The sequence below is a fragment of the Convolutriloba macropyga genome, chromosome 3, assembly GCF_964194025.1.
Source record: "Convolutriloba macropyga chromosome 3, txConMacr16.3, whole genome shotgun sequence".
Classification (NCBI taxonomy): Eukaryota; Metazoa; Xenacoelomorpha; order Acoela; family Convolutidae; genus Convolutriloba; species Convolutriloba macropyga.
In genome coordinates, this window is record NC_134470.1 from 24,967,212 (window position 1) to 24,980,908 (window position 13,697).

The window sequence follows — 13,697 nt, forward strand, 5'->3', positions numbered from 1 at the left end:
GTAATAAAATTTTTCGGCATCACAAGCTACGGAACAAAAAGTTGCACCTCAACTCAGAAATTATTCTTCCATTAAATTAAAAAAAAACTTTGAAAAAAGTCATTCCTCGTTGCAACTTTTGCTGCTTAGTTTTCCCACTGTGTGCGTTTTTGGATCACTTTTCAACTCGTCCCCGACCATTGGATTTTTGAGATTATTGAAAACTCACTACCTAGAAGAAGAACTAAAACGTTCGTAGTGTGCACTGTGACCATCCCATTGTATTTTGAGATATTTGTATAAGAAACTAACCTGTATTCCGTGTAAATTGACAGAAGACGTGAATTGCCGGGGAACTCTTACAACTGTTTTTGATAGGTTTCCAATCCACTACATGCTTTAAATTAATTTCCACTAGTTTAATTAGTGTCATATTTTTTGTTGAATTTAGAGTCAAAATCTTACCCAGCCTGTTTAGGTTTACAAAATTCTGCAGCGGCTTCTGTATTTTGTCCAGGCCAACGAATCTTTGAATCGCAAATATATTTCATATTTTGCTGAGCATTCGGTGACCTCAATTACAATCATCACGAGTAGTTTTAGTACTGTCACGACTCTATTAGAGGTGAAACTATGAAGCTTCTCCGCTTGATATGTGGCTCGAGCTTTCTAGCACAGTTCCCTCTGCTTCTAAGACTGCACAACTTGTCCTTATCATTGGAACCCCTGTGGTGAGATTACACAAGACGTGGAAAATACGTTATGGAGGCGGTGAATTATCTTACAATGCAGTGATATTTAGTGAAATCTGTGATTTTTAGAGATATCGGCAATAAATCTTTGCAAAAAATTCAGCTCTTTCAAAAACCATCACTTGTTCACTCCCATTCAACAATCACCCTCTTGTACCAGCTTTTATTTGGTAGACTACCTGCATTTTAAATCTAGCGGTGAAATTACAAAGTTCACCATATTCACCGCTAAGTTATAATTTCGCCGCACTCAGAGCCTCACATAATTCAACAACCAAAATAAAAAAAAATAACTTCAGAGCTCTACCTATTTGCATATACATACGTTTACATACGTTAATCACCACATGTCCTCTGCGAAACCTTTAGGGAGAAACTAACACATTTTCTGGCATTAAAATTAAATTCAAAATCAGATTGAAAAATTAAAGTTAAGCAAAATTAGTAAGATATATCTGAGTGCTTCAAAAGGCACTCTGCTATATAAAGTATGATATCAAACAATTTGTTTTCTTTGTTTACATTTAAGAAGAGCCGCCTTGTTCAAAGGCAGAAATTTTCCTGGCCATATCTTGCTTTTTCCGTTTCCTTTCCTCCTCTTCCTCTTTTTTCCTTCTGTTTTCATCTTCGATCATCTTTGAAAAACTGCTATCCTGGCTCTTTTTAATCTGCCACTCGAAAAAGTTTTTGGCACCCTTCACGCCACAGTTTGAAACATCAATTTCTGTCATTTGAACAAAAGCAAGCAGAGCGGATGTCTCGTCCAGTTGTTCAGACGCCACTTTGCGGAATATTGAAACAAATTCTTCCAAGTTCAAGCAACCGTCGCCGGTTTTATCCGCGGCCCTGATTAGAGCGCGCACTTGAAGCAAATTGCTGAAAAACCGAAGCGAATATGTAATTATCGTATTTTAGATAAAACTTGACACTGATAATGGTCAATGAATTATGCACACCAGATTATGTATAGATACAGTTGTTTCAGTTAGCAGATCAGAAAAAGAAATATAATGAAAAACCAATGCGAAGAAACCATTAATTACAGGTCACGTGACTTCGGTCAAGTCAGTGAGAAAATCGGACCTTGACTGAGAAACGCGTAGGGGTTCGAGATGTAAGCCAGACTTTCTGCTGAATCTAGCAGAGTAGCGATAAACATTGCTTAAAACACGCACTTTCCACGTTTTATGATCTGGCATTCTATATAGGAAATTTTGGCACTGCAGAGAACTGGCCTTTTCAAGTGCCCTAAGTATGTGAAGGTTTAAGAAGTCCGCAGTAAAAAGCATGCGAATAAGATTGCCTTCAATCTACTTGCTGCGGGACCTAACATCAGTTAATTTACAGTGTCGGGTTTTTAATAGACGATCTCTAGAACCCTAACCCGGCAGAGTCTGATATTTTCTAAACAAAGATGAGAGTTACACCGTGGACCCTTTGAGCTTTCGAATAAAACGTAAGGCAGGTAGCACCTCATTCTGCAACAACTAGAATTTTCCAATGGCAATCATCCGAAATCCAAACTATTCCTTTGAATGCGCAGTAGAAACCAATGAAAAAATCTGGCAAGTTAAAATTTAAAAAAATGAAAACAGGTGATGAAAATTGTTTGCAGCTGTTTTCCTGACGATCAATATGAGAAATTTCAAGACCAAGAATAACATACTTTGGCGATCCCAGCTTCTCAAATAGTTTTGTCAACTCGTACTCGTCCAGCTTCCCGTTCCCGTCCAGGTCAAACTCCTCAAATTTGGTTTTGATCTGGTCAATGGTGGTCTTGTCCATGTCTTGGTTGTCATAGTAGACGCTGAGAGAGTTCTTCTTCACCTTCATTTTATTCTCACCTGCGATCTCTCCATCGTTTATTTTCTGCCTTCGAGATAACACCTGTCAATGGTGATAGGTTCATGACTCAATCGGCTAAGTGAAAAAGTTATGGCACTAATGATCTTGATTAAAAGTCTACTGATCCGTTTCAGAATTAACTTATCGATGAATGAAACATGCCAAGATAACAACAAATTTAATCAAATATCAAGGTGATAAAATTCATTTAAACAACTGAAATATTAATAATCTTACAAGATATGACGTGCTCTGAAAATTGGATAAACTATTTAATATAATAGCAATGAAATTCCTATCAAGGACAACCCGTAACGTTCTTTTGCTCAAAATCTTTAGACTTGTCAAATGACAAACAAAATCAAAATTCACAAAATATCCTCGATGTAATTATAGGTAATGTTTTCGACCATAACCAAGCGCCTGCTACATTGGCTTGTTGACCAGCCATTGTTGATATTTTGAAGATCTGCTACCTATTTTCATTTTTTCAAAAAATATATTAGCATTGGATAGAAAAGATGATTTAAAAATGCATTTTGCCGCCAAATTGTTCGTAAAACTATCAGTCATCAAGCACTACACCTTCCAACAAACCACAACGTGTCTCTAAAATGTGAACAATTCAATACAAATATTTTTAAGTAAACCAAAGTTTTACTTTTTAAAAACACTTTCCTGTATCATCTTAAAATTGAGAGTTTTTGGCTAATTATCTAATATTTGATATTTTTAATGGTAACTGAAAAACTTTTTTGAAACAAATTTTAGAAAGATATGATCGATTGATCTTATTCCACGTTGCAGGATTTAAAAAATTAATTAGACAGTGCTTATCGAAAATCATTGCTTCTAGAGTTCTATAATTAATCTGCACTATTCAGTCACAGCCAGCAAATATGGAAAGGAAACTTACTTTTACTTTTCATATAATTAGCATCCTGAAAACACTTTGGTAGAAAATGAGGCGTAAAAAAATCAGGTTTTAATTTATCATAATTGTTTACTACTCAAAATACTTGACGGGGACAAAATTTTCAATTACTTGTTCGCCATAAGCAGAATGGATTTGTTTGCTAACGGTGGAAACTTTTCATTCATACCCCTCATGGCAAAATAGCCGCTAGAAATTTAATTGACCATAACAGAAAATATCTCCTAATCTATCTACGGTAGCTATATAGCGCATTGTTCACATTGTTCTGCAGTTTCTTCAGAGATAAAAAATCGAAACCATAAACAGAATTTTGAGATTCTCCGTCGTAGAAAAAAAGGCTACATTTTTGTCGAACGATCAAAGAGAAACACAAAAACCCTCTCTTCAAAGAAAGAGAAAATTTTAAACCAATAGATTTTCTGATTTGTCGGAACTCAAAAGCATACACAGAGAATTGACTATGAAAATCTATTCACTATTAAAAATATGTCCATCCGTTCATTCAAAAGTCAAATAAGTTTTGCTGGTGTTCGGTTTCAACTCAAACAACTATCGCCAGCTTTCTCATTTTAGGGAAGTGAAAATGTCCAAAATAAAGTAAGAAAATTTGTAACCAAAACTGTTGACGTATAGAACGCGGAAAATGATTTGCAAATCCAAATTGCCTCATCGGAAAAAAAACAGAATAACGGTCGGAAATTCCATTGAACATTGCAGTAAATCTTTAACATCTCTACGGCAACTTCATAACGTATTGTTCATATTGTTCTGCAATTTTTTCAGAGATAAAAACTCTCAACTGAACTTCCAGATTCTCACAGTTGTAGAAAAAAGCTATTTTTTTTAATTCGTCGAAAAGTTAAAATTTGATTATCTTTGGAAGATCAAACAGAAACGCAAAACGTTCTCTTCCTGGAATGACAAACTTTTATACTAATATCAATTCTGTATCGTTGGAGCTTGAAAGAATAAAAAGGAACGAATACGAAATTCTCATTCTTAAAGATACGTACATCCCTTCATTTTCAAATCAAATAAGTTTACCAAGCGTTTGGTTTCAACTCACATAACTATCGGCAGTTTTTCTCTTTATAGGGAAGAGAAAATGCCCAAAATAAGGTCAGAAACTTTGTAATCAAAACTGTCGACGTATAGAACACAGAAAATAATTTGGATACCTCAATTACCCAACCAGAAAAATAACCCTTTTAGCATCTTCAGTTATTATTTCACTTTCAAAAAGATTTTCCCAGTTTTGTTTATAAGTTAGAAGGGTTCCATTAAAAAATTAAGCTCAATTTACATTTTTTTCAAATAACTACTGCAATTTTATGATTCCGCAAGTATATTGACAAAATGAACTTCTCAAAATTCCACAGGTTATTAGGTTTGTTGACAGATAACTACATTAAAAAATTAGCGCTGAAGCAAAAAAAAAATTAGAAAAATAACACAATTAGTAAAACCAAAAAATTTAAAACTGCCGACAAAGTTTACGAATGATTATATTCTTCCTCTCTGATGTTTCTTTGCAAATTTCATAACGCTACTGCGTCCTGAACTTTCTAATCGGAAGTGGAAAATATTTATGTTTCAGTGAAATATTGGGGTTCTACATCAATATTATTTCTGACACCTAAAATAAAAATTTGAAGCAGCTCCTGAGGTACTGAAAACAAATATGTCGAAATAATTAAAGAATTATGCCAACGCATGAGGAAAAGATTGAACGTTAAAATATTGAATCCAGAAATTGTGGCCAAGTTTTTATCAGAGAAATCCCTCCAGTCAGAGAAAATAAAGTTTTGGTTTTTAAATTTTAGTCAACCTTTTGCTCTTTATTCAGTATGCTTCATAGACCATTAATACATTTTTGAGAACCAGAAAAGTAAGATAAAAGCTATGATAAAAACTATAATTTTATCCAGAAATTTCCCGACACAGGCAAATAAATTATTGGATCTGAGAGACCGAGGGCTACAGAAAATGAAAACCTTTTTTTCAAAAAGGGTTCAATTTTCAAAATTTTGGATAATTTTTTTTCTATGAGCGCTAGATTCATTCGATCTCAAATTTGAGGAAAATGAACAAGTAAGCAGCGCAGATTTTCAATGAAAGAGAAAAAAAATACAAAGAGCCTCCTTTTATTTTTTAGATTTTTATCGTTTTTTCCAAAAAAAACTGAAGAAGTGGCTGAAAAGTGATATGTTAGCCGAAATGATTTCTCTATAGCTAGCTAAAAATGATAATTCAAAAATTTGCACCATTTGGGCAAGATAATTGCCAATTTCCATATCACAGCGAACAATATGTACAATTATAGCAGAATATTTCAAATTATCATAGTAGACAGCTAAGAAGATCGGATCTCAGCATCCATTAAATTTGTCTTCTATAACGTGTGTAAACACCTTGATACAAAAAAGAAAATAAAATTCAGAAATATTTTACAAATTTTTTTTTAGTGTTTATAAAAGTATAAAACGGAGGAAATTTGTAAAGCAACAGAGCTGCATCATTATTGTTCCAGCCAAGTTCAGATGAAATGGTACATTTGGGAGCAGCACCATACAAGTTAAAACAGCTAACAAATTATGATCTAGAGATTTTTAGCGTTCTCCTATCAGTTGAATTTGGTATCATTTTTTAGCAGGTTTGCAGGATTATTTCACAAATTGCTATCTTTTTGTCTGCTCCTTTTTATTGTTTTTTTGCGTTCTTTTGAAACAATTTTTGGGAAAGAATTTTTAAAAAAAATCTGGTGATCAATATTTGGTTCACTTGTCACCTGATGTTAGTAAAGTTACAAAAGCAAATAAACTTAGGAATTTTTTTTAGAACGATACGAAATTCACATGTTACTTCAAAATTTTATGGCAGTTATCATTCTCTACTTGTTTGGATGTAATTTTTAACATTGCACAGGAAGCAAGTAAGTTATTGAGACTTTGAAATGACGAAAATTGATTTGTGCTATTTAAACTTTGCTGAGTGGTTTATATTCAAAACGTTTTTTGGTTTCAATTCATTGCCTTGCAAATTAAATTTTTGAGCAAACTTATCTTGTTTCTTAAGATAATAGACCGCAATTTTTTGCTGGTTCAAATCATGGCTAAACTCTAGTTGAACACTGGAGCAGGCACAATTTTAGTCAAATGTCATTGAAAAAAAAACTTTCCTTTTGACTATTTGCTAGCTTTTTTTAATCATTTTCCCTACCTAGGCACTTTCTTTTTGTATTATTGCTACAATAACTTGATTATTACAAAATTAATTGCGTAAGAAGACAAAAAAATCACAAACAACTCAAACCAAACGACAAAATTAGACAGAAAGCGCAGCAAAATTGAGCTCATGGTAAGTGTGAATGTGAGTGGAGATAAAACGAAGGAAAAATAGCTAGCTACCTCTAGGCCATATGCATAATAGTAGAATAATTTCGACTGATGAAGAGAGGGTGTCGCATCATTATGTGCGTTAAAAACGATACCAGAGTAATGTCCCAGGAAAATTAATGTTAATCGAAAAGCGATTGGCTAGTTAACGTCGGAAAAAGTCGGCAATTTTTCTCCAAATACTGTGTGTCGTGGTCTCGAGCACGAGCAAAAAGAGTTTTTAATAATTGAATATAAAATGGACTGAAAGTACAAAACATCACAGGTATTTATAGTCGCTACCAGTATGAAAGTTTACAGAAACGTCTAGATATAGATAAACTGATAATGGTTAATTTACCCCTTGAGTGTGAACAAGTTTTCCCCTTGCCGTATATGGCAAGCATTAGTGCAAACTTCTGCACTTAACACATTGTTCTCCTAACCTGAGAACATGTCATTGGTATCTACAGCGAGGATAATCGAGCTGTTTTACGGTCATCACTGATGGTGCGAAGGTGGATTTAATCGCTCAAATTCATGCTTTATGTACACTGATAACCTTGTGGCATGAATCAGTTAATAACAAACTTGAAGCAACGATTCGGTCCATTTTAGTAGCCAATATTCAATAAAAGTACTTGACCAACATCAGTAAGAAAGTTTTGTTTACATCAAATTTAAAACTTAAACTCTCCGGTCTGATCTTTGCGATATATCACATCCTCGATCATTTTTTAAGCAAGTTTGTAGGAATAACTTCTCAAAATCATTTGGTTTGTTTCTTACTTCTGCTTGAAGTTCTCGTGGCCCCTGAAGGTTCCTGGGTGATGCCAGGTCTATATTGTCCGTACGGGACTCAGATACTGTGAGTCAGTAGACTGCTGATCACCTACTGTGAATTAGTAGATTGCTGATCAGTAGATTCAGTCTTGATGTCATCAGGTTTCAGCCATGCAATCTTGTTGTCACTAACCAGCTCTATTTTGTTTCAATTCTCTGGCTGGATGAATGAAGTGTTTTTCATTCTTTTGCGCATAATGAAGGTAGCTGAAACTATTGGTGATCTGCTCGTTGGTTTGAAAAGGACTGGTTCACACAGATCAAAGTCAGTGACTGCTGAAAGTCTCACATTCCGTCCTAGCAGTAGTTCCACAGGAGTTTTGCCCCGCAACATGGAAGTATTCCGGTGTGTCATCAAAGCCCGCTGTGTGAAAGAGCCAAATGAAACATTCAGATTCGGACTCCAGGATTGAATAGTGAACTACTCTTGTTTGTCAATTTTTGTTTCCCGCTGGGAATAATCCTTATATTCACTAAAATATTACCTTGGTCCTAGATATGGAATGGAGTTTTTTCTCCAGTTAGCACCAGTCTATATGGACTTTTTCCAAACTTTTGATTATGGTCAACTAGATACTGTTTTCCCCAGGCTAGGACTTTTTTCTTCGCGTTCCTTACATTTAATAAAATATCAAAGATTGGTGGACTGATGCCGGTCCACCAAGCTATCATTCAGACTGATGTTCCATTGGCAATTTTGCCTGGGTTTATTTCATGAGCTCTGGCCGTCAGCGCATGTCTTTTTTTGGGTTTAATGAAAGGCACAACTCCTCGAAAGAGGATTCAGTTGTGGATATTTCTGTTGCTCGAAAACCTTCTCTGGTTCTGAGCAATGTTTCCAGTTTTCGCATTTATTCTTTTGATGACATATTGGAATAGTCGATTCGATCCCAGTTCAGTTCTGATGTCTGACTGGGTCACCAGACTGACTCAACCATTATCAACGTCGGCAGCAAAACCTAGTCTGCTCAAAGCATCACTGCTGAGGATTTACTCTCCGAATGTATATTTCATTTCGAAGTCAAATCCCATCAGCGCTATTGCCCATCTCGTGATTCTTGCTGATGCTGTTTTAGGAATTGCCTCGTCTCTTGCGAAGAGATGTTTGAGAGGTTTGTGGTAAGTTAGTAGAGTGAAACTCCATCCTATTAGGAATTTTTTCAATCATGTGACCATAAAGACGATTGCAAGCGCCTCTTGCCCAATATTGGAAAAATTTTGTTCGGCTTGTGACAACTTTTTTGAGACAGAGATTACAGGATGTCCTTCGTGTGAGAGTACTCCGACCATTGATTTCTCTGAGGCGTCTGTTGTTACGGTTGCTTCGTTCGTAAAGCTGTAAAGCGGAACACCTGGAATACCACAACGCATTTTTTATGTTTTCCAAAACGTTGCGTTTTCCTTCTTCTCATATGAAGACGTTTTTTAAAATTTCGTTCAAAGGTAATATTTTTGGAGCAACATCTGGTATCATTCGTCTATAAAAGCTCGCTAAGCCGACAAAAGACTAATTGTTTTATATTTGATGATCGCTTTGCATTTCTGATTTTCTCAACATGTTTAGGATCGGGTGCCATTCCTTCCTTTGAAAATGAGTAAGTAGATTGCTGATCAGTAGATTCAGTCTTGATGTCACTAGGTTTCAGCCATGCAATCTAGTTGTCACTAACCAGCTCTATTTTATTTCAATTCTCTGGCTGGATGAATGAAGTGTTTTTCATTCTTTTGCGCATAATGAAGGTAGCTGAAACTATTGGTGATCTGCTCGTTGGTTTGAAAAGGACTGGTTCACACAGATCAAAGTCAGTGACTGCTGAAAGTCTCACATTCCGTCCGAGCAGTAGTTCCACAGGAGTTTTGCCCCGCGTCATGGAAGTATTCCGGTGTTTCATCAAAGCCCGCAGTGTGAAAGAGACACATTGAGATTCGAGCTCCAGGCTTGAATAGTGAACTACTCTTGTTTGTCAATTTTTGTTTCCCGCTGGGAATAATCCTTACATTCACTAAAATATTACCTTGGTCCTAGATATGGAATGGAGTTTTTTCTCCAGTTAGCACCAGTCTATATGGAGTGTTTCCAAACTTCTGCTTATGGCCAACTAGTAACTGTTTTCCCCAGGCTAGGACTTTTTTCTTCGCGTTCCTTACATTTACTAAAATATCAAAGATTGGTGGAATGGTGCCGGTCCACCAAGCTATCATTCAGACTGGTGTTTCATTGGCAACTTTGCCTGGGTTTATTTCATGAGCTCTGGCCGTCACCACATGTTTTTGTTTGGGTTTAATGAAAGGCACAACTCCTCGAAAGATGATTTAGTTGTGGATATTTCTGTTGCTCGAAAACCTTCTCTGGTTCTGAGCAGTGTTTCCAGTTTTCGCATTTATTCTTTTGATGACATATTGAAAAAGTTGATTCGACCCCAGTTCAGTTCCGATGTCCGACTGGGTCACCAGACTGACGCAACCATTATCAACGTCGTCAGCAATATCTAGTCTGCTCAAAGCATCAGTGCAGAGGATTTACTCTCCGGATGTATATTTCAATTCGAAGTCAAATCCCATCAGCGATATTACCCATCTCGTGGTTCTTGCTGATGCTGTTTTAGGAATTTCCTCGTCTGGTGCGAAGAGATGTTTGAGAGGTATGCGGTCAATTTGTAGAGTGAAATTCCTTCCTATTAGGAATTGTTTATATCATGTGACCACAAAGACGATTGCAAGCGCCTCTTGCTCAATATTGGAATAATTTTGTTCGGATTGTGACAATTTTTTTTTGAGACAGAGGTTACAGGATGTCCCTCGTGTGAGAGTACTCCGCCCATTGCTTTCTCTGAGGCGTCTGTTGTTACGGTTGCTTCGTTCTTACAGATGTAAGGCGGAACACCTGGAAAACCACAACTCATTTTTTATGCATATACTAAGAAGGGATTTTGTTACCCGTAGGTCCGAAATTGTACCATCGGTGTTGAGTTTGTCTTTCAGCGCGACATTTTGCCACAAAGGACAGTTCACACAGTACAAGATTCAGCATTCTGCAGATCTAAAAATTGTCAGTCGGTCGGTGGTCTGGAGACCACTGTCGTGGTCTTGAGAATGAATAACAAGAATTTTATCATTTAAGAATTGAATTTGAAATGGCCTTAAAGTAAAAAAACCGCAGGTATTTATAGTCGCTAAGAGAATGAAAACTTACAGAACCGTCTGGATATAGATAAAATAATAATGGTTATTTTACATCTTAAGATCTTAAGTACGGACAAGTTTTTCCCCTTGCCGTATATGGCAATAATTAGAGCTGTTTTTTGCACTTACCACATTGTTCTCCCAACATGTCATTGTTATCTACAGGGAGGATAATCGAGTTGGTTTATGGTCATCACTGATGTTGGGAAGGTCGAATTAATCGCTCAAATATATGATATATGTACACTGATAACCTTTGTGGCATGAACAATTTTGAAGCTACCATTCGGTTCAGTTTAGAAGCCATTATTCAATAAAATTACTTCAACAACATGAGGTAAGAAAGTACTGTTTATATCGAAGTTTTATCTTAAACTCTAAGTTCTGATCTTCGCGATATATCACACTGTTATTTAATCCGGTAAATCAAGAGCAATCTGATAATATCTCCTCCGGAAGAAAATTCTTAACCTTTAATTCTGAAGGTTCCAATTTTTAAGAAATTGGGGAAATTTCAGCATGTAAACGAATTTAACATTATTAATTGGAAAGTTTATTCTACTTTCAATGATTTTGTGTAATCATGTAATCCTAATGGTTACATTTGATCATTAATTTTTGTGTCAATAGAAAAAGAAGGCCTTACCTGATTCAGTTCCGAGCCATCATTGCAGTCCTCGCCAGACGCAACCACACCTGTGCCAACTCGACCATCTGTTTCGTCACTGCTCATTATTAACTATCACCTCGTTTTACAAATTATAAATTTACAGTACAGATCACAGAAGGGAAACTCTTAATAAGCCGCACTTTAGATTCTTTCTGTTCATATATATGACTACGCAGCTATTTAAATACTAACCAGCAACGATCAAACGTCGACGTAGTCTCTCTCAGATTAAAACACAAGTATCACAAATGACTAAGAATAAAACACAGTATTAATTATTTTGTAACTTAAACGAACGTTCATACACGAAGTCATGCAAATTTTTAACTAAAGCTTTACATGTACATGCTCAAAAACGGGACATCAATTTCAGATATGATCAAAAACAGGCAACGTTGTTCCTTTTCCATAGTGAAATAACGTGATAGTTATTCTTGTAGTTGACATGACACGAGGACATGACCTTGTTTGCATTGCATTGCACGAGGAACGCAGACAGAAGGATGGTGACGAAAGTGGTTAACCAAAAGCTGCACATTCTACTCAAATACCAAAAATGATATGGAATAACAAAGGAAAACCCAAGCTGTTATTTTTATAGGCAACCACAAGAATCAGTCCGTTTTCCCAAAAAAGACCGGAAAATCCCTAAAACTCAAAAAAGCCATTTGGTTCCACCAAACAGGAGTTTGCAAGTTGGTTACCTTGATGTACGAACAAAACATTACAATGCTCACCGCTTCAAAAACACATTGGCAGAAGGTTCACAAGGTTCTCGCTAAAAAAGTCTGAAATGGTCTAAAAATGAACTTCACCAGTTGAGCTCTGCCCAAAAGCAATCAAAGGGTTCGCATGTTATTCTCCGTGACAGCCATACAAGCAATCAGCATTTGATTCTAGAAACAAAGAGCCGGATAAAATGTCAATGATATGAGCTGTAACACCTATAGTGAAATCACCCTATATTGGCAAGATAAGAACAGAAATACTCCGTCAGTTCTTCAAATAAGGCTCTGTGGCATCTCTTATATACTAGAGTGCTGAGGCTAGGTTTCTCTGTGTTACTGTAAGCAGGCTAATCGTCTGCTTAGGTTTTGCGTGAGCGAGTGTTTCCATTAGAAAGCCCATCGACCGCACAATTGAATAGGAAAACAAATTTTTCAAATTTTTTTCGGGTTATACAGGTTTAGTTTTTGTGAAGATTTGAAATTTCATAGTTATTTGTTCAATTTTAGCGTCGTTTTCGACCAATTTTAGATATTTTGACACAATTATGTTAATATTAGCTAAAATTTTGCGTTCCTGATAACTACGCCACCCAAAAGCGAGCTTTAGGTTTTTAAAATCGAAAGGTTTGGATCATATTGTATTGGGGAGCCACCTTTATTTAAGATCTTCATCCTGTGAACCTTTTTTCCAGCCTGTGACGTTGAAATTTAAGACTAGAAAAACAAATATGCGCAAGAATTCGTAGCTTCACAGCTTAAAACTTTTTAACAAATTGATATTAAAGAGGAGAGTAAAGTGTTTGTTTGAACTAACGTTAGGTTTAAACTTACAAGTTTTGTCACTTGGAGCAATTTGACTGTTCTTTTTGCCATTTTTTTGTTGATTTAATGCATAAATTTTTCAAGGTGATAAAATTGTTCTGATGGTGCATAGTTGTTGGAATCAATCAGCAAAAGATTTTAATGATTTTGACTCTATGAGACTTCATAAAAATTTGTTTTTGTTTCGTTTCTCTTGTATTTGCTTTTTTGTTGTATTGTCACTGTTTAAATCATACAAATTTCATCATGCAGTCTCAAAAAAGCATGACTGTACCTATATGTTTTCTTTGAACAGCTTACTTGTCCTTATGATTTTGAGATTAGGGTCTTGGAAAATTTCGGTGAACTTTCGAGTTCTGTCTAAATTTTTTGTTCTTTTCCTGTCCTGATGACTAACTTTAAACAAAACCGAGTGAATTACTCTCAAACGACCAGCTGGCTTGGTCAGTAGCCAGCTACGGTTTAGTGAGGCCAGCTTTAGCTTCATTGAAGGAGCGTGAGTGAGGTGAGCGCATCGGGCGCAACAGTGGAAGGGGGTTGGTTGTTGTGTTGGGGGGGGGGGGG

The 13,697-nt window shown here is 36.0% G+C and overlaps 1 protein-coding gene across 1 annotated transcript; it reads right to left on the reverse strand.

The window, feature by feature from the left end:
* Nucleotides 1-1,115: 1,115 nt before the first annotated feature.
* On the reverse strand, nt 1,116-11,799 carry LOC142336955 (EF-hand domain-containing protein D2 homolog). The gene is made up of 3 exons (XM_075385949.1): nt 11,560-11,799; nt 2,398-2,618; nt 1,116-1,607 (listed from the first exon to the last, which is right to left on the reverse strand). Exons 1-3 carry the CDS (start codon nt 11,644-11,646, stop codon nt 1,256-1,258), a joined length of 660 nt encoding a protein of 219 aa, XP_075242064.1. The 5' UTR covers nt 11,647-11,799; the 3' UTR covers nt 1,116-1,255.
* Between the last annotated feature and the right edge of the window lie 1,898 nt (nt 11,800-13,697).